Source organism: Acipenser ruthenus, chromosome 26, assembly GCF_902713425.1.
Source record: "Acipenser ruthenus chromosome 26, fAciRut3.2 maternal haplotype, whole genome shotgun sequence".
NCBI classification, from domain to species: Eukaryota; Metazoa; Chordata; class Actinopteri; order Acipenseriformes; family Acipenseridae; genus Acipenser; species Acipenser ruthenus.
The window spans coordinates 22359817-22385515 of NC_081214.1; the positions used below are offsets into that span (position 1 = coordinate 22359817).

The 25699-nt window shown below is 41.5% G+C and overlaps 2 protein-coding genes across 5 annotated transcripts; one reads left to right on the plus strand and one right to left on the minus strand.

Annotated features, from left to right (window-relative positions):
• Nucleotides 1–620: 620 nt before the first annotated feature.
• LOC117963324 (protein eva-1 homolog C-like) lies at nt 621–7259 on the minus strand. 4 transcript variants are annotated; one of them, XM_059000870.1, is made up of 8 exons: nt 7103–7259; nt 5198–5397; nt 3864–3987; nt 3147–3299; nt 2650–2793; nt 2174–2245; nt 1765–1854; nt 621–1641 (listed from the first exon to the last, which is right to left on the minus strand). In XM_059000870.1, the coding sequence occupies exons 1-8, from the start codon at nt 7203–7205 to the stop codon at nt 1256–1258; spliced, it is 1272 nt and encodes a 423-aa protein (XP_058856853.1). In that variant the 5' UTR covers nt 7206–7259; the 3' UTR covers nt 621–1255. The 4 variants fall into 4 exon arrangements, with proteins under 4 accessions (XP_058856853.1, XP_058856855.1, XP_058856854.1 ...); XM_059000872.1 differs by lacking the exon at nt 2650–2793; XM_059000871.1 differs by lacking the exon at nt 1765–1854.
• Nucleotides 7260–8468: 1209 nt separating this feature from the next.
• On the plus strand, nt 8469–24188 carry LOC131701743 (chloride intracellular channel protein 2-like). Its single transcript, XM_059001506.1, has 7 exons — nt 8469–8483; nt 17896–18094; nt 19614–19723; nt 20109–20234; nt 21121–21221; nt 22119–22300; nt 23074–24188. The coding sequence occupies exons 2-7, from the start codon at nt 18038–18040 to the stop codon at nt 23233–23235; spliced, it is 738 nt and encodes a 245-aa protein (XP_058857489.1). The 5' UTR covers nt 8469–8483; nt 17896–18037; the 3' UTR covers nt 23236–24188.
• The last annotated feature ends 1511 nt before the right edge of the window (nt 24189–25699 follow it).

Below are 25699 nucleotides of genomic sequence, written 5' to 3' on the forward strand. Positions count from 1 at the left end.
CTATTAGTAGTAAGTATGAATCATTAGCATTAATTATGACATTCCAAATGTAATGTTTAGATTTTAACTGTATATACATCTATATAATTTACTTAAATCTTGTTTGCGACTTTTTTTTCTGAAGAAAAAAAAAAAGACTACTTACAAGCCCAGAATTAAACGTCCGTGTTTATTTGTGTTTTGGGTTTGGGGAATGTGTTCTGGAAAAACGACAGTTTGGTGTAGAGAGCTGAGACTAGCTGACATATCTTCACAGTGGTTTCTGCACAGAGCTGCAGTTTGTTTGTTTTTTTATCTCTGGATAAATCAGATGACTGGATTCATACTGTTAACCATGCACATTAACTATGTGTCAGCTTCCAATGTCTAAGAGTATTAACAAAATACCAAAGAATGAGCTGTATAATGTAAAGCTGCACAGCATTGCAGTTTGAGACTCTGCAGCTCAAAGAGCAGCTCTCCGATTCTTCTACTGGCACTCTGGGATAGTGCTTATCTCTGTCTCAGTGCAGTCTGTTCAGACTCAGGGTTTGGCTTGGCAAGAGCCTATTGCACCACAATCAACATTCACAATATTGCATATTGAGTGGGAAAATGACATAATAAAATAAAAACAAAGAAAAGGAGGCTCTTAACTTTATTCCAGTTTAAAACAGGACACATTGAGAACCCCTTTATTGAACACTGTTTCCTAAAGCACCATCCCACACATGTCAATTTCATTGGTAATTCAGAAGCAAAAGAGTAAAGGAGTAAGTTTGCTCATTATTTAGGTTTTAGGATTGCCTTGGTTTTGGAGTTGTCTTACAATACAATACAAAATAAATATTTAACTTGTTCCATTACTTGTTACAAAGCATAGCACACTATTCAACCACTAGGTGGCACTGATGTAGAAAAAAATCCCCTTAGAATTAAAAGAATCTGTCTTAAAGGGGAATTGATATAACCATGGTTTTTTATTTACTTTTTTATTTTTTTATTTTTTTATCAGAGCTCTACATTCCACAGTTCTATAGTTAATCTCAAGCTTTGAATTAATTGCTCACTTGCTAGTCCTTGTCAGTTTGCATGTGAAGGGTTAGCCAGTCTCCCAGCTGATCTGTGCCCCTACAAAGTCGCAGCAAAATCACAAAAAATATATATATGACCTTGATTTGTTGATTAAATGTCTTGTTAGGAAGCATGTGAAACAAGACATTTTAATCGCTTTTTGTATTAAAATATCTTTAACATGAGCATTGTGCAGCCAGCATCATTTAGTAGCTGCTTTGATCGTGTGAATGGCATAGGGGCTCGAGTCCTTGTGCAGCCAGATTTCATTGTCCCCTGGCTCCTTGACCTCGGCTCTGTCCACCAGCTCGGCCGTCACCTCCGGGCTGAAGATGTTTTCAGAGACGCGGTAGGAGCGAGTCAGGCGGCGGAAGGAGGAATCAGAGGAGGTGTCGTCATCGTAGTCCTCGATCTCCTCCCGACTGGGGTCCTCCCCTGGCAGGTCTACCTTCAACTCCTCCTCCAGCTCCGAGCACAGGCCCTTGATGTCTCGAACCAGCGTGGCCTTCAGCCCAAACAGGCAGGACAGGAGGACCAGGCCGGCGCAGATTCCAGAGACGAAGTACAGAGCGACTTTCTCGGGCCACCCTGAAGAGAGAGAGACAACGTCATGTGAGCCTGCGTCCCACCTGGGTCAAATCAGAATTCCAGCCCCCTCCCCAAGTCCAGAAGGAGCCCCCTCCAGCCTGTACACAGCAAACAGACACGTACCCCGGATTTGAGCAAAGATTTCCAAAGAGCTGGTAAAAATCACCAACTTGTCCTGAAGCCTGGACACTCCTGGGCCAGTATACCAGCCTCCTGCAGGCGAAGAGGGACTAGGCTTAAGGCTTCTTGAGAACCAGGGATATTTAAAGCACTGTATTCAATACAAACTCCCACATTTCACCTTGGGTTCCTTGAGATTCTAATTAAAAATCGACTGTGATTACAAAAATGGATCTAGATTGGGTTTAAAACTGCTGGATTACATTAAAATGCTCTAAATTTACAGTCAGAGCTGATTTTGTGTTTATCTTTTTGTGACACTGGTGTTGGTCTCAAAACACAGTGCATGAATGAAGGTGAAGTGAATGAGGTGGAGATTAGTTTTCAATGGGTGAAGGCTAAAAGGTTTTACCGTGTGTGTAGTCCGAGAGTGAAAAGGGGTCTGGAGATCCCCTCCCCAGCTCTTCCAGAAGGTTTCTAGGGACTGAAAGAGAAGTCCCATTAACAAGACCCCAACAGCAAAGAATCATTAAAAAACATACAGTATTTCAGAGCTGTGATATACCATGTAACAGTTTAGAAAACTGTTGCAAAGAATAATGATACGATGCTACACTATAGAAGTATATAAATAATGGCACACATAGGGAATGTGCTAGATTCTCAAAGCTATGTACTCCAACCAACTTGATGAATCCTCACAAGCCCTCCAATTTTATACCTGAGTTGCTTGATTTTTGGTTGAATTTTTCTTTTCTGCTAATTTTGAGTAAAGAGCTTTGAGAATCAAGCTCAATATTCACTCCGTTTTCTGGCATGACATATTTGCTCTATCCACAACAACAAAATCTAAAAGGGAACCTGGGCATGGTGCTGAGTCTCACTCACCGCACGTGTACGACACCCTCAGGTGCTTCCTCACCCCCGGGAAGCAGGGGTCCCCGAAAGTGTGCATGTCAGCAGAGACCGAGCAGTTGGGTTTGCTGTGACACCTCCGAGAGACCTTCTTTAGGGCCGAGGGGGCCAGGCACTCTGCAGCACACACAAACAACATTCATCCACCAGAGGGAGCTCCTGTCAGCACATGCAGTGAGAGCGGAACTGCACAGAAATAAAGGAGATACTGACAGAGCTCCATGCCTTGAGCCAATCCTGGACAACAGCTGCATGGTGGGATAGGCATTCAGCACTGTGGGGTGGGTTTGATCATTAACAATGCTCAGGTACCTACAGGACTTCCAAAATGGGATGGTGGGAGGAGGTCCGAATAAAGTGGTTAGTGAGTGTATATCATTCAAGCACCAGTGGTTTGGACTGAAAGGAGGGTCCTGTGGACCAGCTTACTGTACTGGAGTTCCACAAGCATCTCTCTCTGCAGTACTCACCAATGTCAGGCCCTGTGCTGTTCCCTTGTGGACACTCAGGGTTCCCGTGGTGTAAATGGCCGAACGTGGCTGAGTAGATGGCCAGCACGGTCTGATTCTTACACACCAGCCTCAGCTTCTCATTCTCACATACGACTTTACTGCTGTGATTCTCTGAGGGGGAGAAGAGAAGCAGGCTTGATCTTGCTCCACTAAAATCAGATTCTGCTGTGTTAATCTCATTTAGAAATAAATTCAATGACAAACAACTGGACAAGATATCTTTCGCAGTGTCAACGCCTTCTTAAACAAAAGGAACCTTTTTTTGTCTGAACTTTTCTACAAATATCTGTTTTTTTAGTCATAACTTTTTTAAGTAATCTTCCTGTTTCTTTTCATAAATTCAATTTCTTCCAATAGGAACCCTATTATAATCCTATTATTTGGTTGCTATTATTAATGCATCATCAATTTTTGTATCTATAAAATCTATAACCTAAAATCTATCTAATCTACAAGTCCTGTAGTTCTTCCTGTAGTAGCTTCTATTGAAATTACTGTATATCCCAGTAGACAAACTCTCTACCACACAACACCACAACACCAGACAGGGGACCGCATCAGAACAGCAAAGTCTCTGTCCCAACTTCCAACCCTCAATCCTGGATCATGAGGTAAGGCTACTCTAACCCCTCCAGCCCGATACCCCTCACCCCTCATGCCCAGCCCCAGCCTCACCTGGTCTGCACTTGAAGGACACGATCAAGTACTTGCTGGTGCTGGGACAGGGGTCCAGGCCGAAAACACGACTGTTGACAGGCAACTGGCAAGTTCGCTGATCCTGGCATTCAGCAAATACTTTCTGCAAGCAGAGAAAACAGACCATCAAGGAGACAGCGTGCAACAAGAGCCAGTGATGATCGCTGTACTGTGATTAGTGTCCCAAGTTAAAATGCACAGAAGTGAAAGCTGCAGTGACTTTAGTTCCTACAGAACATTCTGGTCTTGTTTTGCCTGCTGTGCTCTGTACTTGACCTTTGTGACAATCCAATTGTTGGTTTAAGCTGCCACACCCCTCTCTGTACTGGATATATGTTTCCATCATGGAGTGGGGTGTGGTTGGCTTTGCTGTTTCGTAATTCAACAGATCTGGCCTGTATCCTCATTTAAATAACACTGTGTAACAATTTTTTTTTTTTTTGGTTCCAGGAACAAAAATTGTGTTACATAGTGTAATCATTCCTTCAAATACAGATTGCTTTAAATCCTGTATTGCTGCAGCGGTCTCCAAGCGTTTCCAAGTTTTTGTGTTTAGGGATATTTCTGGGAGCAGGAACAGCATGAGACCAAAACAATACCCCCAATGTATGTTGAAAACAAATATGTATTCCCTGTTTGAAAATACAAACCTGGACAGCTGGAGTTAATTGAGGACTAGGGTTGAAAACCGCTGCTATGCATACATGCATTATCAGGAGTACAGTATTAGCAAGCTTGCAGTGATTGAGATATTCCAGGTATATGCATATCGCATTGTTCTTTGTAGCTGTAAATTTACACACAAAAAAGGAAACTGGCAAATAATGTTCTCAGTAAAAAAAAAACGGTTATACTGTTGCATTTTTTTTAACATATATTTTTTTAATATTTTAATTTAATTTTTTGTGTTGGAAAGTTTGAGATGCTGCTCCAAGTGTTGTTTAATGAAGCAGATTAAGGTTGCGGTGCATGTGAAATGGATCAACTTTGCAGCAGTGTAGAGTAGTGGTTAGGGCTCTGGACTCTTGACCGGAGGGTCGTGGGTTCAAATCCCGGTGGGGACACTGCTGCTGTACCCTTGAGCAAGGTACTTTACCTAGATTGCTCCAGTAAAAACCCAACTGTATAAATGGGTAATTGTATGTAAAAATAATGTGATATCTTGTAACAATTGTAAGTCGCCCTGGATAAGGGCGTCAGCTAAGAAATAAATAATAATAATAATAATAATAATCAAGAATTTTGCTTTGATTTAATCACTGGCCGCAAAAGGTTGGAGGAAACCTCTGCCGTGGTGCTGTCACAGTACCTACTGTAATGGCTATCGAGGACTGGCAGTCCGTGCGCTCCTCGGACGTGCTCATCACAGTCGGGCACAGATTCTCACTCGGGACCCGGCGTCCGTAAAACGCAGACAGGACAGTGATGGAGGTTTTATAGGGACACGTGACGGTGAGCCGTTCCCCATCACAGGCGTGGACCGTGTGGTTCTTCAGTATCTTCTGTAGGTAACCTGCAGGGCATTGCACACGCACACACACGCACTCATGATGAAAACGTGCCAGAAAATAACTTTGTGTTGAATATCAGAATAGCACCGTCTATTTTGGGAAGCTGTATACTTCCAGAATTCACTGTTAAGTGGTTGGTATGATGTCAGCCGGGACGCCACAGCTGGGGATTTTTAGAGAATTTTACAGCCCAGTTTAGTTTGCTGGGGGTTCCTAATGCACCAGGGACAGCATTAGTCACTTTTATTGTCTTGTTTGTAAACGTGATTATTTCAAAGAATTCGAGTCCTGTTAAATGAATGTAAGCGTCCTATAAAGAGCGCCCGCCCAGCACGTTTCTAAGAACAATCAGTGATATGGTGATCTAGCATGTTCTGAATGTTACAATGAACTCATAGCTCACAGCGTATTAATCATATTCCGGCAGCAGACCATGCAAACAGGGAAGTAGGCGTTGTTTCTACAGTAAAACACAACTTAAGTATTAAAAGCTGTCAGTCTAAATACATTTGAAGGGGTACCGTTTAAAAAAAAAAGTTATGAAAATCATTCTTAACGAGAACAAATAGATATACCTTTAAGTTATATCGTTGTTTTCAGGGCCAGGGTTAACAATAGCAATCTGGTGCTCCATGTCTTTAGTACCTGGGGTTAGTAAATATATTATATATAACTCCTACACTGACACGCGCTGTATTCCCTTCCGTTACCCAGCAACGCCCGTACCAGGCGCACGGGTACAATGAACTAGTATGCTAGAACGGGCTGGTACGGCAGTCATCAGAAACACACTTATTATTGTGACAAGCAATGTGCTTCGGAAGAAGAAGAAGAAGAAGAAGAAGAAGAAGAAGAAGGACAGTAATAATATACAAACTGTGTGTGATATATTTGCATTCATAAAACTACTTAAATACAATTTTCATAAACATTTTACGTTGTGCTTTGAGTGTCAAATAGCCCAACAACATGTTGCTCTCATGGGGTCTTTGATTACATAAAAGAAAAGAAAAAAAACAACTTGTATACTTTTTTTTTTTTTTTAATGTACGGTATATTACCATAAGTTACAATAATGGTGTTTGGAAAACGTGCTGTTAATTCAAAGTGACATGTTTTGTTGTTGAATAGAATGTTATTGCGACTCCCAGTTAGGCCGGGGTACCCAGCAGGGATGAAGCTATCATTTCAGAACCAGCGTATTCCTACGACTAACAAAAACATTACAGCGTAAACCAGGTACCGCGGAGCGTTCATTCAGCATCACTGTGACCAGGTTCCTTACGCGAGCCTGCGGAATGTAGCATAGCATACACTGATCATTCGGTATAGTATACTTCTGAAATATATGACATGGTCATTTTAATAACTGGATATTATTGGTGAGGATTCTGGGATTAGAGTTAAGGTTTAGCTTAATAGTATAGGTAACTAAGTAGTAGAGCATGAACAAAGCCTCAATGATACATATAAAGTGGGCTGCAGAGTTGTGTTATGTTAACATTTATTATCAGAAAACTCTCATAACATAAACAAATACTTCAGCCCTGACTGACCTCATGCCTGTCCCCAAAGCAGAACGCGTAGCAGCTGTTTGGCAACGATTTGCTAGAAAGTGGAGGAGGTTTTCTGAATATAAAAATTCCAGCCCAAAGTTGCTCTTAAACTTTTTTTATTATTACTATTTTACTAAAATGTGCTACTCACCTGAAAAATCAGGAGCCGCCAGCAGACGAGATGAGAAACACAGGAGAGTGAGAGACAGGGACAGAACAAACGTAGAACCGCCTAAACTCTGTACCCCTCGCATGGCGCAGCTGTCACATAGCGGCTTTATGGCAGACCCGTGTAATATGTGATTGCGTTGCGATGTCGTGCAAAGCTGGGAACCATGGACCCGTGCTCCTATTGTCCACGCGACTAAACAATGGCCTTCTTCATTATCTGGTGAAGAACGCTTGACTTGTTTGCAGTTAACTCCAAATCTACCATATCAGCTTGCAACTGTATATATACTGTAATAGTGTATGGAATAACTACATATGAATGTCACACATTAAGATTTTTTTTTTAAATAGAGAGAATTGTCCCTTTTCATGCATTTTTCATGCAAGTTAGCAGCATGTTTCCTCCATTCTCCTTTAATATATGGGCCCATGTTTTATTTATTTATTTATGTTCAAAATAATCCTCTATTTTAACATGGAATTACAATAAATATTAATCACATAGTAATGTTTTAAATACATATTATATGGGTTATTTAAAATGCACTGGACACTGTTAGTGCCAGGATAAGATTATTGAATGACTTGGAATAAGTCAGTCCTGAGTGCTCTGATCAGACGCCAGGAATTATGTTATTATTAGATCTTCTGTGCCCTATTATCTTCAGGAAATAGCGGCTTCCTCTTCCTATAAAACAAGAGGTATCTTGTGTTATCTTTTTCTGTAGTTCCTTGGTCAATTTTTGCTTCACCGCTGTATTATAAACATTGATGTTAGACTGCCGCTCCCTCGACTTGTGCTGTTAGCCTATTGCAAAGATCAAGGGTGGGTATTAGCATAGCTGGGTTATTATTTAAAAACCTGCAAGCAAACTGGATCCACTAGCTTGAACTCTGTGTAATAGACTGCTCCAGCGAATCTTAGTAAGGTCCAAAAAGGCATCCATTCACTGTAAGAACGAATCATTTGGGAAAGAGATGAAGGGTTGACTGGATCATCTCCTGACTAAAGCCACGGCTGTTTTTGTAGGGCATTTTACAGTACCAGGGAATCTAAACGGATTGCATCAAGCACTTTGTTAGGGGTATGTAGTTGATCCAGGGTTATTCCACAGTGCAGCCAAAAAAAAAAAAAAATTACAGGGAGCTTATCTCTGCAGGGTATAAAGTGATCAAATTGACTCCTTAGATTAAGAGTAAAAGGGACTTTCTCACCCTGACTAAGCTTCATGCAGCCGTCTTTAGGAATCCACGTAGCTTTAAAGGTTGTATCTGTTTTAATGACACCCCAGTGCTTATCTCCCCAGGCTGGCTGTTGGATCCTCTGAAGAGCCCCACGGATCCCGGAGCTTTCCTTAGTGGTGAGTACAAAGGAAGTGAAGGTGAAATAACTCATAGGAACTGAAACAGCCTTCACCACCCTTTCCATTCATCAAAATATCAGAAAATCCTGGCAAGTCCAAAGAAGGTCCTCCCCTGCCATGACACTGAGTGAGTAAGCCTGCATCGTGAGACCTCATCGGAACCTGCTGGTCATCCCTTTGTTTCATTTCCCTTCCTGGTGATGTGGCGCTACAGTTGTTATATTACATAATGCTTACTGTGGAGTTTAAAGACCGGTCTTTACTGTAGTGTAGGGCTATAGTGTTTAGGACCTATTTAAAGACCGGTCTTTACTGTAGTGTAGGGCTATAGTGTTTAGGACCTATTTAAAGACCGGTCTTTACTGTAGTGTAGGGCTATAGTGTTTAGGACCTATTTAAAGACCGGTCTTTACTGTAGTGTAGGGCTATAGTGTTTAGGACCTATTTAAAGACCGGTCTTTACTGTAGTGTAGGGCTATAGTGTTTAGGACCTATTTAAAGACCGGTCTTTACTGTAGTGTAGGGCTATAGTGTTTAGGACCTATTTAAAGACCGGTCTTTACTGTAGTGTAGGGCTATAGTGTTTAGGACCTATTTAAAGACCGGTCTTTACTGTAGTGTAGGGCTATAGTGTTTAGGACCTATTTAAAGACCGGTCTTTACTGTAGTGTAGGGCTATAGTGTTTAGGACCTATTTAAAGACCGGTCTTTACTGTAGTGTAGGGCTATAGTGTTTAGGACCTATTTAAAGACCGGTCTTTACTGTAGTGTAGGGCTATAGTGTTTAGGACCTATTTAAAGACCGGTCTTTACTGTAGTGTAGGGCTATAGTGTTTAGGACCTATTTAAAGACCGGTCTTTACTGTAGTGTAGGGCTATAGTGTTTAGGACCTATTTAAAGACCGGTCTTTACTGTAGTGTAGGGCTATAGTGTTTAGGACCTATTTAAAGACCGGTCTTTACTGTAGTGTAGGGCTATAGTGTTTAGGACCTATTTAAAGACCGGTCTTTACTGTAGTGTAGGGCTATAGTGTTTAGGACCTATTTAAAGACCGGTCTTTACTGTAGTGTAGGGCTATAGTGTTTAGGACCTATTTAAAGACCGGTCTTTACTGTAGTGTAGGGCTATAGTGTTTAGGACCTATTTAAAGACCGGTCTTTACTGTAGTGTAGGGCTATAGTGTTTAGGACCTATTTAAAGACCGGTCTTTACTGTAGTGTAGGGCTATAGTGTTTAGGACCTATTTAAAGACCGGTCTTTACTGTAGTGTAGGGCTATAGTGTTTAGGACCTATTTAAAGACCGGTCTTTACTGTAGTGTAGGGCTATAGTGTTTAGGACCTATTTAAAGACCGGTCTTTACTGTAGTGTAGGGCTATAGTGTTTAGGACCTATTTAAAGACCGGTCTTTACTGTAGTGTAGGGCTATAGTGTTTAGGACCTATTTAAAGACCGGTCTTTACTGTAGTGTAGGGCTATAGTGTTTAGGACCTATTTAAAGACCGGTCTTTACTGTAGTGTAGGGCTATAGTGTTTAGGACCTATTTAAAGACCGGTCTTTACTGTAGTGTAGGGCTATAGTGTTTAGGACCTATTTAAAGACCGGTCTTTACTGTAGTGTAGGGCTATAGTGTTTAGGACCTATTTAAAGACCGGTCTTTACTGTAGTGTAGGGCTATAGTGTTTAGGACCTATTTAAAGACCGGTCTTTACTGTAGTGTAGGGCTATAGTGTTTAGGACCTATTTAAAGACCGGTCTTTACTGTAGTGTAGGGCTATAGTGTTTAGGACCTATTTAAAGACCGGTCTTTACTGTAGTGTAGGGCTATAGTGTTTAGGACCTATTTAAAGACCGGTCTTTACTGTAGTGTAGGGCTATAGTGTTTAGGACCTATTTAAAGACCGGTCTTTACTGTAGTGTAGGGCTATAGTGTTTAGGACCTATTTAAAGACCGGTCTTTACTGTAGTGTAGGGCTATAGTGTTTAGGACCTATTTAAAGACCGGTCTTTACTGTAGTGTAGGGCTATAGTGTTTAGGACCTATTTAAAGACCGGTCTTTACTGTAGTGTAGGGCTATAGTGTTTAGGACCTATTTAAAGACCGGTCTTTACTGTAGTGTAGGGCTATAGTGTTTAGGACCTATTTAAAGACCGGTCTTTACTGTAGTGTAGGGCTATAGTGTTTAGGACCTATTTAAAGACCGGTCTTTACTGTAGTGTAGGGCTATAGTGTTTAGGACCTATTTAAAGACCGGTCTTTACTGTAGTGTAGGGCTATAGTGTTTAGGACCTATTTAAAGACCGGTCTTTACTGTAGTGTAGGGCTATAGTGTTTAGGACCTATTTAAAGACCGGTCTTTACTGTAGTGTAGGGCTATAGTGTTTAGGACCTATTTAAAGACCGGTCTTTACTGTAGTGTAGGGCTATAGTGTTTAGGACCTATTTAAAGACCGGTCTTTACTGTAGTGTAGGGCTATAGTGTTTAGGACCTATTTAAAGACCGGTCTTTACTGTAGTGTAGGGCTATAGTGTTTAGGACCTATTTAAAGACCGGTCTTTACTGTAGTGTAGGGCTATAGTGTTTAGGACCTATTTAAAGACCGGTCTTTACTGTAGTGTAGGGCTATAGTGTTTAGGACCTATTTAAAGACCGGTCTTTACTGTAGTGTAGGGCTATAGTGTTTAGGACCTATTTAAAGACCGGTCTTTACTGTAGTGTAGGGCTATAGTGTTTAGGACCTATTTAAAGACCGGTCTTTACTGTAGTGTAGGGCTATAGTGTTTAGGACCTATTTAAAGACCGGTCTTTACTGTAGTGTAGGGCTATAGTGTTTAGGACCTATTTAAAGACCGGTCTTTACTGTAGTGTAGGGCTATAGTGTTTAGGACCTATTTAAAGACCGGTCTTTACTGTAGTGTAGGGCTATAGTGTTTAGGACCTATTTAAAGACCGGTCTTTACTGTAGTGTAGGGCTATAGTGTTTAGGACCTATTTAAAGACCGGTCTTTACTGTAGTGTAGGGCTATAGTGTTTAGGACCTATTTAAAGACCGGTCTTTACTGTAGTGTAGGGCTATAGTGTTTAGGACCTATTTAAAGACCGGTCTTTACTGTAGTGTAGGGCTATAGTGTTTAGGACCTATTTAAAGACCGGTCTTTACTGTAGTGTAGGGCTATAGTGTTTAGGACCTATTTAAAGACCGGTCTTTACTGTAGTGTAGGGCTATAGTGTTTAGGACCTATTTAAAGACCGGTCTTTACTGTAGTGTAGGGCTATAGTGTTTAGGACCTATTTAAAGACCGGTCTTTACTGTAGTGTAGGGCTATAGTGTTTAGGACCTATTTAAAGACCGGTCTTTACTGTAGTGTAGGGCTATAGTGTTTAGGACCTATTTAAAGACCGGTCTTTACTGTAGTGTAGGGCTATAGTGTTTAGGACCTATTTAAAGACCGGTCTTTACTGTAGTGTAGGGCTATAGTGTTTAGGACCTATTTAAAGACCGGTCTTTACTGTAGTGTAGGGCTATAGTGTTTAGGACCTATTTAAAGACCGGTCTTTACTGTAGTGTAGGGCTATAGTGTTTAGGACCTATTTAAAGACCGGTCTTTACTGTAGTGTAGGGCTATAGTGTTTAGGACCTATTTAAAGACCGGTCTTTACTGTAGTGTAGGGCTATAGTGTTTAGGACCTATTTAAAGACCGGTCTTTACTGTAGTGTAGGGCTATAGTGTTTAGGACCTATTTAAAGACCGGTCTTTACTGTAGTGTAGGGCTATAGTGTTTAGGACCTATTTAAAGACCGGTCTTTACTGTAGTGTAGGGCTATAGTGTTTAGGACCTATTTAAAGACCGGTCTTTACTGTAGTGTAGGGCTATAGTGTTTAGGACCTATTTAAAGACCGGTCTTTACTGTAGTGTAGGGCTATAGTGTTTAGGACCTATTTAAAGACCGGTCTTTACTGTAGTGTAGGGCTATAGTGTTTAGGACCTATTTAAAGACCGGTCTTTACTGTAGTGTAGGGCTATAGTGTTTAGGACCTATTTAAAGACCGGTCTTTACTGTAGTGTAGGGCTATAGTGTTTAGGACCTATTTAAAGACCGGTCTTTACTGTAGTGTAGGGCTATAGTGTTTAGGACCTATTTAAAGACCGGTCTTTACTGTAGTGTAGGGCTATAGTGTTTAGGACCTATTTAAAGACCGGTCTTTACTGTAGTGTAGGGCTATAGTGTTTAGGACCTATTTAAAGACCGGTCTTTACTGTAGTGTAGGGCTATAGTGTTTAGGACCTATTTAAAGACCGGTCTTTACTGTAGTGTAGGGCTATAGTGTTTAGGACCTATTTAAAGACCGGTCTTTACTGTAGTGTAGGGCTATAGTGTTTAGGACCTATTTAAAGACCGGTCTTTACTGTAGTGTAGGGCTATAGTGTTTAGGACCTATTTAAAGACCGGTCTTTACTGTAGTGTAGGGCTATAGTGTTTAGGACCTATTTAAAGACCGGTCTTTACTGTAGTGTAGGGCTATAGTGTTTAGGACCTATTTAAAGACCGGTCTTTACTGTAGTGTAGGGCTATAGTGTTTAGGACCTATTTAAAGACCGGTCTTTACTGTAGTGTAGGGCTATAGTGTTTAGGACCTATTTAAAGACCGGTCTTTACTGTAGTGTAGGGCTATAGTGTTTAGGACCTATTTAAAGACCGGTCTTTACTGTAGTGTAGGGCTATAGTGTTTAGGACCTATTTAAAGACCGGTCTTTACTGTAGTGTAGGGCTATAGTGTTTAGGACCTATTTAAAGACCGGTCTTTACTGTAGTGTAGGGCTATAGTGTTTAGGACCTATTTAAAGACCGGTCTTTACTGTAGTGTAGGGCTATAGTGTTTAGGACCTATTTAAAGACCGGTCTTTACTGTAGTGTAGGGCTATAGTGTTTAGGACCTATTTAAAGACCGGTCTTTACTGTAGTGTAGGGCTATAGTGTTTAGGACCTATTTAAAGACCGGTCTTTACTGTAGTGTAGGGCTATAGTGTTTAGGACCTATTTAAAGACCGGTCTTTACTGTAGTGTAGGGCTATAGTGTTTAGGACCTATTTAAAGACCGGTCTTTACTGTAGTGTAGGGCTATAGTGTTTAGGACCTATTTAAAGACCGGTCTTTACTGTAGTGTAGGGCTATAGTGTTTAGGACCTATTTAAAGACCGGTCTTTACTGTAGTGTAGGGCTATAGTGTTTAGGACCTATTTAAAGACCGGTCTTTACTGTAGTGTAGGGCTATAGTGTTTAGGACCTATTTAAAGACCGGTCTTTACTGTAGTGTAGGGCTATAGTGTTTAGGACCTATTTAAAGACCGGTCTTTACTGTAGTGTAGGGCTATAGTGTTTAGGACCTATTTAAAGACCGGTCTTTACTGTAGTGTAGGGCTATAGTGTTTAGGACCTATTTAAAGACCGGTCTTTACTGTAGTGTAGGGCTATAGTGTTTAGGACCTATTTAAAGACCGGTCTTTACTGTAGTGTAGGGCTATAGTGTTTAGGACCTATTTAAAGACCGGTCTTTACTGTAGTGTAGGGCTATAGTGTTTAGGACCTATTTAAAGACCGGTCTTTACTGTAGTGTAGGGCTATAGTGTTTAGGACCTATTTAAAGACCGGTCTTTACTGTAGTGTAGGGCTATAGTGTTTAGGACCTATTTAAAGACCGGTCTTTACTGTAGTGTAGGGCTATAGTGTTTAGGACCTATTTAAAGACCGGTCTTTACTGTAGTGTAGGGCTATAGTGTTTAGGACCTATTTAAAGACCGGTCTTTACTGTAGTGTAGGGCTATAGTGTTTAGGACCTATTTAAAGACCGGTCTTTACTGTAGTGTAGGGCTATAGTGTTTAGGACCTATTTAAAGACCGGTCTTTACTGTAGTGTAGGGCTATAGTGTTTAGGACCTATTTAAAGACCGGTCTTTACTGTAGTGTAGGGCTATAGTGTTTAGGACCTATTTTGTGAATTAAATACAGTATGTAACTAGCAAGAAAATGTTCCCTTTGTCTTTGATCTTGCATTAAAATAGTCCTGCATTTATATATAACACTAACCCTAACCCCAACCCCAACCCCAACCCTAACACTAACCCCAACCCCAACCCGTACACTAACCCTAACCCCAACCCTAACACTAACCCAACCCCAACCACAACCCTAACACTAACCCCAACCCCAACCCCAACCCCAACACTAACCCCAACCCCAACCCCAACCCCAACCCTAACCACAACCCTAACACTAACCCCAACCCCAACCCCAACCCCAACCCCAACCCTAACACTAACCCCAACCCCAACCCCAACCCCAACCCTAACACTAACCCCAACCCCAACCCCAACCCTAACCACAACCCTAACACTAACCCCAACCCCAACCCTAACACTAACCCCAACCCCAACCCTAACACTAACCCCAACCCCAACCCGTACACTAACCCTAACCCCAACCCTAACACTAACCCAACCCCAACCACAACCCTAACACTAACCCCAACCCCAACCCCAACCCCAACACTAACCCCAACCCCAACCCCAACCCCAACCCTAACCACAACCCTAACACTAACCCCAACCCCAACCCTAACACTAACCCCAATCCCAACCCTAACACTAACCCCAACCCCAACCCCAACCCTAACACTAACCCCAATCCCAACCCCAACCCCAACCCCAACCCTAACACTAACCCCAACCCCAACCCCAACCCCAACCCTAACACTAACCCTAACCCTAACCCTAACCCTAACCCTAACACTAACCCAACCCCAACCCCAACCCTAACACTAACCCCAACCCCAACCCCAACCCTAACACTAACCCCAATCCCAACCCCAACCCCAACCCTAACACTAACCCCAACCCCAACCCCAACCCCAACCCTAACACTAACCCTAACCCTAACCCTAACCCTAACCCTAACACTAACCCAACCCCAACCCCAACCCTAACACTAACCCCAACCCCAACCCCAACCCTAACACTAACCCCAATCCCAACCCCAACCCCAACCCTAACACTAACCCCAATCCCAACCCCAACCCCAACCCCAACCCTAACACTAACCCCAACCCCAACCCCAACCCCAACCCCAACCCTTACACTAACCCTAACCCTAACCCCAACCCTTATACTAACCCTAATCTTAAATCACAAACTCACCCCACACCTCTAACTGAATCCTGACCTCTCTAATAATGCATCATTGCTTTTCATTCCCCCCAGCGGTACAACTGAAATGTTTTTTCTCTATAAAACAAACGCTTATGAAAAGGTTAGTTCTACCTGAGCATTTAGTACTGGAATTGACCTGTGACATCCTAAAGCCCCCTCTTAATTATTACACTTAATTATTACACATAAAAAAAGAAAATGGTTAGATACTGAGTCAATAGTACGGCTGAACCTTGAAATACTAGCACTTGTGAAACACCACCATACATGGAACTGCAACAAAATCCAATGCTATTCATCAGAAAAATCCAAGACTGATGGAAAACTTTTCCACAGAGAGACATCCTCCCCTCAACCAGATTGTCAATTACAGATCCTTCACCCCATTCTCATCCTGAACTTTCACCTTTTCCCTTCCCTATAATTCAGCATTTCGATTGGATTAAACACTCAGAAAGTTTGTCAGATAACAGTGATTTACCACCAGAGGGTTTCTCGTGGTTTATAAGAACTGTCAAGTTGTTAGCCAGAGAACATGGGCTTTAAGCCAGTGCTGGTGTCAGATTGACTGGGGGTTAAAACCCTGGTGTCGAAACACTTGATTGTTCAGCCTCGCTTGGCTCTTCTACGCTGCACTGAGGATGATGTTGAGTGCTTACAGACCCTGCCTTGGCTTCCTTCCACGTGATTTTTTTTTCAATTTCCTACATTTGTTGGGAGTTTCCAGTTTGAGGATTTGTTTTTCATCCTCCCAGCTAATGGAAAATCCCAAACAGAAACGAAGAACATTTAAAAGTCTGGTGTTTTAATTTTGATATCTGGGTGAACTCTTTCACTGCCTCTTGTTTGTGTGTTAGCTTTCTGCTCTGCTCATCAGTGACATCATTTTCAAACTGACATTTATGTTAATATAAGATACAAAAAACAGTTATTTATAGACTGAGCTTTACCGTTGTGTAATTGAAACAAAAAATGTATCAATTGCTTCAGAACGTGCCCATATTAATCTAGTATAAGGACTAGTCTGAGAAACTGCCACAGAATCCAGTGGGCAAGCAGGCAGCACAGTGGCATTGCGATAGACATCCCAGTGACCTTCAGGGTGCACCTCCAAGACTAATGTAAAATATTATCACAGAAAAGACAAGATTGCACGTCCCTTGTAAAAACACCATTTAAGAGTTAAAGGACACTATAGCAACTATTTTTGAAATGACTACTACATTACAGCGCAGTGGAAAATGTGACCCTGAAATGTTCCCTAGTGTCTGGAAACAAGGAAACATGCAGCTTACTTACACAAGCACTTCCTCGTGTGGGTAGCTGGACTGGGAGAGACTCCACTCCGATCCCTTTGCCAGCACTCTCGGGAACGATGAATATGTTTTAGGGTCCCGAAACACCAGGAAACTGCCAGGCATTTTATTCTGCCAACTACTGGGGTGACTAGTTGCATGTAACTATACTGGGCAGTGCCGCTACAGATTCTGTTGTGTCTCCTGTTGGTGAGATGAGATGCGGCTAAAATCTCTAAAACCATAGATGCAAACGAGCCTGGTGGTGCATGGTGGTTAAGACACTCACTTGCGGTTCACACCCAGCCTCCCTGTTACAGAACATTGTAACACAGTTTTAAGCAAGGTATTCAAATCAATGTGATGTTGCCCCTTTTCTGTTATTTTAAATAATTGACAATGCAAGTATTGTGTAAACAGATGTAAGGCCATGTTTACCACAACAGAAAAACATCTGATCTGCATTTGACAGTACAGTGGATATAGTAAATGTCCTCTGTGCGGGGCTGTGTTTAATAAGTCACGAATCACTTTGTGTCTGCCTATTACATGTTTCATATTGTTACAGTTTAATAAATTATGCATATGACCACAAACTGAAATGTTTTCAAGTTTCATTGTCCCTGCTGGGCAGCTGTTTACGCAACATAACTAGAATCAACGCCCATCTGGAAAGCCCTCTCGCTGTGTGTCTCTTATGGGTTTTTAAATAAGAGTCTAGTGAGATAGTTTAGTTATAGCAGGAGGGTGGGTGAGTAACAGTTCCAGGAATCCCCCCTCTCCTCCCCTCCCCTCTCCTCCCCCTCCCTCCCTCCCTCTCTGTCTCTCTCGTTTAGGAAGCACTTAGCTGTCAGGGTCCTGAGGGACTGCTGAGCACAATTTAAAGTACTTTCACTCTCACTCAGTCCAGTCAAAGCAGCGGGGCACAGAGGGGGAGAAGCCACTGAGATTGCAAGCTGCACATTCAGGAGCTGGGGAAGAGAACATCGCTATTGCTGTGTCGTCGTGGTTGTTGCTGTTGTTGTTTTTGTTGTCACACCTGGAGAAATGGCTTTCAGAAGGTCTGACCCGAAAAAAGAACCCAGTATTGAGCTGTTCATTAAGGTGAGTCCTTTTCAATTCCTTTATGAACCTGAGTTACTTCTGCTGAAACTTTGCTGTAGCACTGCACCTTTGAAAGAGGGCAGGGTCCCACATAGGCAGAAAACAGCAGAGGGAACAACACAGGGATAGTCAATAATTGATCATAATCCCCAATCGTACAATCAACCACAAACACAACCGTTTTAGATAGCGTCAGCAAGACAAGAAATCGAAGCAAAGTTATGCATAAGAACTACACAAATCAGCTAATTAATACAATAATTAATATCCAGGTTTTTCTATGCTTTTTGGATTTGACAGAATGTAAGATGATCCTTAAACGTCCAGTACACCCAAAATATAAGCAGAACTTTTCCACCTTAAATACCCAATACAAGCAGTACAGCAGTCCAAAGGTGAAATATTACACAGGCTGAAACTCTTAAACCGGGGAGGAAATTCATCATAAAAAGACAGACCCTGAATTGAATCGAACGCTGAGTAATTCAAAGACCTCTGTACTTTTTATGAACTTCCCCCACTCCTGACATGCGTATCAATCACAAGAGTATTCGATTCAGGAGAGTTTGTTTGATCGAGCACAAGATTGCCAACTCCTAAACTAAATTAAAAACCATCCCTCAACCAGAATTGACATGGTTGTGTGACGCAGTGGGAACAAACTACAGAACTTTACTGTAGTTCCATTGTAGTTCTAAAGATAAGCAATGGCATGCAATGGTTCCAGTGCTTTTAAAGTGGCCACTGTGATCACTGCTGTTGGAGGGGGATACACTATCACAAACTGACAGTGGTAAAGGGGAGTTCAAGTCTATAGCCGTGTAGTAAAGACAGCTTGGGACCTGTCAGTTTTGACTGTCTGTCTTCCTTGTCAGTCCGCTCTTTATCTCTACACACAGACTGCGAGGAGTGTTGCCGCCAGCCAGTGTCGCCTTATCAAGCAGCCCTGCTGTTGAGACACTCAGCCCCCCGGGCTCCCACAGGCACCTAGCTGGAGCTGTCGCTCCACTGCCTGATAATCCAGACAGCGCTGTTAGAGACACGAGCGCCACAGGCAGCGGCTGCAGGTTATGGAACTGAAGGGAGGTTAAATTGAAAAGCAAAAAACGTGATATTTCATGAAACTGAGGCTGTTACTCAGTATTCAGTATGTCTTCGGTATGATAAAAACAGACCTGGTTCAGTGCTGCCTGGGCCAGGGATCAGAGTATTAAATCACATAAGGTGCTGCCAGGTACATGAAGTGTCTAATTACAATGTATTCACATAGTACTGACTTAGTAAATACATGTGTACTGACACATAATTACAATGCTATCAGAAAAGGGTTAGGGTTAGGGTTAGGGTCAGGGTTAGGATTAGGGTTAGGGTTAGGGGGGTTAGGGTTAAGGACAGGTTTAGAGTTAGGATTCGGGATAGGATTAGTGTTAGGGTTAGGGTTAGGATTCGGTATAGGATTAGGGTTAGGGTTAATTTGTTAGCTAAAGGTCCTGGCTGACCACGTGCTCTCTCGTTACAGGCAGGTCTCGACGGAGAGAATATTGGACACTGCCCATTCTGCCAGCGTCTCTTCATGGTTCTGTGGCTTAAAGGAGTCAAGTTCACTGTAACCACCGTCGATATGAAAAAGTAAGGAATATTCCTTTACACAGATTACACACACATGTAGCAAGATATGAAGGGAAACACAGCATGTGCATGAGGAGTGGATTCTCAATGAGATTCTTCGGGGTTGAAGGATTTTCTTTAGAGAGAATAGTGTGCTGGAGTCAGAAGGGCTGGAATAGAAAGATATAAATGTTCAAATAGAAAACAATATTAAAATGCTAAAAGAGACTCCCATAGACAGTTCAAGATGCTTGATTTACTGATTAAAACAATGGCAGATGAATTGAATCGAGCCAGGTGCAATGGCTTGGGTAGAGTTGGAAACTGTGCTCTTCCTAATATCCCTAATGAAGAGCACAGGCCCCTTTAACCAGGACTGAAACTCCCTTTCCTGTTCTGACTCCAGGAAACCAGAAGAACTCAAGGACTTGGCACCCGGGACCAACCCCCCTTTCCTCCTGTACAACGGAGAGCTCAAAACGGACTTCCTGAAGATCGAAGAGTTTCTGGAGCAGACCCTGGCACCCCCTAGGTGGGACGCCCTGGCACTTCCTTTCGTTCAGATCACACTGCATGCTATACATGCGATGCAGACAGTGTTAACACGGCTACACTCATGCGATATCACTTTGACATAACGCTTGCTGTCGAGTGTCAGAAATAAGCATTGGATTCATATGCAATTAACCATGTGCTGAAGTTCCATGTTAACAGACAGTCAATAGATATGCCATGTGTGTATCTATCATTAGAGCATTTTAGCAGCCATTGATTAGCATGTGAAATACCTTATTAGCTTTGAACTAGATGAATAAACAGCAGCTAGGCTGTGGTTAGGAAAGCTTTTTAGTTGCTGCGTTACTGTACTGTAGTGTAGAGTAAGAGGCTGATGGGTGTGTGAGAGTAGATAGCTTTCCAGTACAATTACTTGGGGGGGTTTTCAAGGGGAACTTCTTTCTATTTAAATATACTGTTTAGAATGCTTACTGGGTGGCTTCAGTCTGCGCTAGAATCGATGCCTGTAAACGCTGTTTACTGAACTGGTATTAACACTGGCTGGAACACAGCACAGGATTGATCAGGAGGCATTTCTAATACATTCGAGCTGCCGATGAGTTCAGGTGACAACTAGGGTCTAATATGAATCAGTGTGGAGTGAATCATGAGTGTGCGCTGTAAAACTCAACATGAATTGAATGGGATTAGAGTCAGTAAATGTGATGTATCAAAACGTAATAATATAAAGTGTTATCCGAAGGTTTGCGAGCAGCCGTTAGCATGTGTTGGTGAAGCAGGGAAAGGTATGCAGTCAGTAATCAGCAGAACCCATGCTGTAAAGCCTCCAGTATCAGTAGGTGCCTCGTGTCTCACTACATGCAGTACGTCTAACATCACTGCTGTTATTCTCTCAATTCCAGGTATCCCCACCTCAGCCCGCAGAATAAGGAGTCCTTTGATGTTGGCAGTGATATCTTTGCCAAGTTCTCAGCGTACATCAAGAACAGCTCAGCAAACAAAAGTAAGGACCGGTAATAAGCGAGACAGTTCAATAGTGTTGCAGTGTAAGCACTAAGGTTTAGTCTTAATGTATACACAGCGTTTTACACAGAATCATTATCAAGGGTGTGTGTGGTGTTTATTTCTGGTATGGTAACTGTATTGGGTGTGTGTTTTTATTTATTTCTGAAACAAATTATTTGTATTATTTTTTTATTTTATTTGAGATTCTATCCATTTGTCTTTTATTTCAAAATGCACACAAAGTGGTCCTGCTTTTTCTTTTCCTCCTGAGATGCCCTGAAGTGCATTGAATTGTGTTCATTGGATGCACCGGTCATTTTTACCATGCCTGGAAGTCAATTCAGAGAAGGGGGCCACGCATGCTAAACACACTTGAGAAATTCACTTTGAAGTCTTATCTACACTGTCTGGTGTGTAAAAATAAAAGCAGGGCCTCTTTTAAAACCTGCTCAATCAACATCAGGAAGCTCATTTCAGTCATGTTTTGATGAGACTCGCTTCAAAATGGGCAGAAAAATTAACTGGATATTTTAATGAATAATAATGTTAAAAAACTGTGCAGAAAAAAATACTATTGTTATCAGCAACACTGAAAACAAAAGTGCAGTACAAAGATACAGTTGATTCATAATGATAAAGACATATAATAATTCATAATGATAAAGACATATAATAATTCATATGGATATACCATGGGTGCTAAAACAATGCTCAGCTGTCAAGTGTTTTTTGAACAAATGAAAGTGCTGCCGTTAGACTGCCATAACAGTGCGACTCTTGTTGTTTTTCACATAGCTGTCACTATGCTTCCCTATACTCTATGATATACCATGCCTTCACTCGATGGCATTTTGCCCGTGACCCTAACAAAGCTGTACCTCCCTGCTCACTGCAGATTTCGAGAAGGCTCTGCTGAGGGAGTTCAAGCGACTCGATGACTACCTGCAGTCCCCCCTCCCCGAGGAGATCGACCCCAACAGCACCGAAGACCTGCTCGTCTCCCGGAGGAAGTTCCTGGACGGAGACCGGCTGACCCTGGCGGACTGCAACCTGCTGCCCAAACTGCACGTCATCAAGGTGAGCACTCCAGATCCATTATACAGAGCGGGATACGCGGCTGTAGAGACCGCGGCTGCACCCTGCTCAGCCAGACACGTTAGTGCAGTGTGAAAGGGAGTGGGGAGGGAGTGGCACTGCGTAAACTAAAGCAGCTACTATACTTCACTGGCCCTGCACATGATTCTCACTGTTACAGTTCGATTTATTGGGTTAGACCCTCAAAGATGTTCACACCAAACTGTCCGTCAATAGACCATTTTTTCATGATGCAAAAGTTTTTTTTTTTTTTAAGCTGTATAAGTATGGATTGTTAATACGTTCTTAAAGACGGAATCATTTCCTTTTTCCCCCTTGACAACACCAGTAGGTTTCTGTACATTATTTTGACTCATCGGTGAGCAAGACGGGTGATCTATTCCCATGGAAACCAAAAGCAAACCCGCAACAATAAAAAATAGCAGAGATTCGGTCATTTCTAGAAAACTTCCTTTGTCTCGTTGGAGCCACAACACACCTAATATGTGATGAAAACAAACACACAAATAGTTTAAAAAAAGATCTTAAAATCTAGTAATTTATTACTATATTTAATATTCAATGGGTTTTGATGACCTGTTTTTTTTCAGAAACATTTCCATGTATTTAAAGGATATCTTTATTGTTGAAGTGTTGTATTGCTTTGTTCCATATTTCATTGCATGTTCTATATTCCCGTGTGTATCGTTTTTCTAAATCGTATCTAATGTATGGTTTCTCCATAACCCTATTAACTGAAGACTTTGACTTTCCAGATAGCGGCTAAGAAATACTGTGATTTCGAAATCCCGGCTCACTTCACGGGGGTGTTGCGCTACCTGGAGCACGCCTGCCAGAGGGATGAGTTCAGTCACACCTGCCCTGCCAGCGGCGAGATCGAGCGGGCGTACGCATCCGTAGCAAACAAGAGAACATGAACTGTGACCCGCGGCCAGACTCGCACAACTGCACTAACACAGCGAAGATCATCGGCGGCCAAATACATTCACTGAACTTTCTTTTAAGGCGTTGCATTTGTATAGCTTTTTATACTCCTATAGAGGCAAGAATCGGGTTCCTGGGAGCAAACCACTGCTCCGAGTGCTGGAAGAGATAGAGATGATGAGGATGATGATGAGGATGATGAGGAAAGCCCTCTGAGAATGAGGGTTGAGTCTTATTTATGAATCATAACGTCATGGTGGTATTTGCAAAATAGTATTTAAATGTAATCTAGGATCCACAGCCATTTGACATACTCCATTTTACTACACTGAGATATTGTAGACAACTTGTAGAATGATAGATTATACATATATATATATATATATATATATATATATATATATATATATATATATATATATATATATATATATATATATATATATATATAATGTGTGTGTGTGTGTGTGTTATTTGGTATTGTATACAAGGGCTTTCTGAAACTGTTTTCGTTTAACCTGAGAAGCGTTTTGGTCTTTTATACAGATTTAAAACCTGAAGTCATTAAAAAAAAAAATACTGTAAAGCCTTAAATATTTGTGAGCCTTTGTACATTACATACTTCGTATATTGCAACAGGTCGCCAACTTTTCTGGCGCAAAATAGCTTTTATGATTGTGATTCGCCAAATATTTTGTTCGCAAATATTTATGGCTTTACTGCCACCCAGTGGTGAAAGAAATAAACTTCACCTACTCATTCTAGCGTGCACTTGTGTGTGTGTGTCACTGGCAGCCATACATGTTATTGTGTATTATAGTGTATAATATGTTTGAGCTTGTGAATGTTGGATTGTTTTTCCATGTGTAACTGTATCAGTTATTTAAAAAACACTGCATTAGCTTCCTTAATCACCCCCAATTTTTTAATTAAAGTATTTAAAATATGTTCTCTATTTTCTACTAATGCATGTTCTAGCATTGTGCAACCCACTTTCAAATAACAGGAAGGTAGTATGCTGAGCTTAAATCGTCATTGAAATATAAATGCTTAAGAGCTTTTATATCCAAATGGAAAATGCATTTAAAAAATGTTCAGCGATAGTGTTGCGTGTAATTACAACCCACATAATAAGCTTGGATAGCACATAAATAAACCTGAAATTCCAGTCAGATGTTCACTTGTGTTTAATTACAGGAGCTCTGTGCAATCTGTAGCAATGATCAGTATTTTTGGAGACGTACTGCACATCATTTTCCAATATAATACATAGAAAGGCTGACTCATGTCATAAAAGAACGTGTTTATTGAATAGATTCCATCTGCTGTCCGTCACCCTGCTGGGGGAGAGGGGGCTCAGTTTGTCACACAGTATTTCCAAAAGCAAGCTGCAAAACAAACAAAAAAGAAAGCATTATACATGCACTATCAAACCTCTCTTTATATATTAAGAGTTCGATTTCACTGATGTTTTAGTTTAGTTGTTTAGAACCACTCTTCTCCTGAGGCCTCAGAATAGCTCTGTATTGTACTGTAAGACCTTTGGTACCCCTGAGTGTAACCATTAACCTGCTCCCCCTGCAACACTCGAATCTAAACAACAAGAATGCATTCTTTAAAGTAAATGAAATAGTGTAGCGAGATGCATCCCACCCTCCCACCCCACTCCCCCAGTGTTTTTAAGACAGTACTTTGTGCTCCGTTCCTCACCTCTCTTGGCTGGTTTCTGTGTGTTCTGGTCTGATTTCACAAAACTGTGGGTTATCAGTTTCTCTGCGGCTGCCAGTTTCAGCACTGCAGACTTGATATCATTAGCCTGAGATCAGAGAGATTTGAGGGGACAAGGGGGAGAGAGAGGGGGAAGGGGATGGAGAGGCAGAGAGAGGAGGAAATGATGACATCACAAACGCAGCGTGGTTCTAGGTGGCTCTGTGGGTTATTTTGAAGCCCAGGATACAGTGAGTAGAGTAGCACACATCTCCAAACCACCACACGTGTTATCTCAACATATCAGGCTGAATGTTTCAGTGAGCTTACATTGAAAAAATGATTTTTAAACATAGATATTGTAATGGTGTTGCCACTTTTTTGTCTTCTCACCAACACGGTCTTCTTTCTTAAAACACAGAGTTAAACACCAGGATGGATGGCAACGCTGTTGCGTGCTTTTACAAAATAAACCAAACAAAACCTAACCCACCTCAACAAGTTCTTTCTTGTCTTCCTCTCTCTTTCAATTCAATTCAATTCAGTTCAAAGATGTTTTATTAGCATGACTACAGCACAAGTATGCCAAAGCAATTACAAAAATAAATAATAATAATACAAAGAAAAAGAAAAACATCATACCAATTGGTTACAGAAAATACATCTATAAAATAAAGATAAAAAAAAAATACTTCAATAAAACACACCCATATAATTATTTGTACACACGTGTGTGGGACGGAAGGGAGT

What these genes read in the sequence shown, in the direction of transcription:
- LOC117963324 (XM_059000870.1), bottom strand. Translation starts at nt 7,205, where the DNA reads ATGCGAGGGGTACAGAGTTTAGGCGGTTCTACGTTTGTTCTGTCCCTG. An exon ending in GAGGGTGTCGTACACGTGCG is followed by an intron (nt 2,246 to 2,649) that starts GTGAGTGAGACT and finishes CTTCTCTTTCAG; the next exon opens with TCCCTAGAAACCTTCTGGAA. An exon ending in ACTCTCGGACTACACACACG is followed by an intron (nt 1,855 to 2,173) that starts GTAAAACCTTTT and finishes CTTCGCCTGCAG; the next exon opens with GAGGCTGGTATACTGGCCCA.
- LOC131701743 (XM_059001506.1), top strand. Translation starts at nt 18,038, where the DNA reads ATGGCTTTCAGAAGGTCTGACCCGAAAAAAGAACCCAGTATTGAGCTG. An exon ending in GTATTGAGCTGTTCATTAAG is followed by an intron (nt 18,095 to 19,613) that starts GTGAGTCCTTTT and finishes CTCTCGTTACAG; the next exon opens with GCAGGTCTCGACGGAGAGAA. An exon ending in GAACAGCTCAGCAAACAAAA is followed by an intron (nt 21,222 to 22,118) that starts GTAAGGACCGGT and finishes TGCTCACTGCAG; the next exon opens with ATTTCGAGAAGGCTCTGCTG.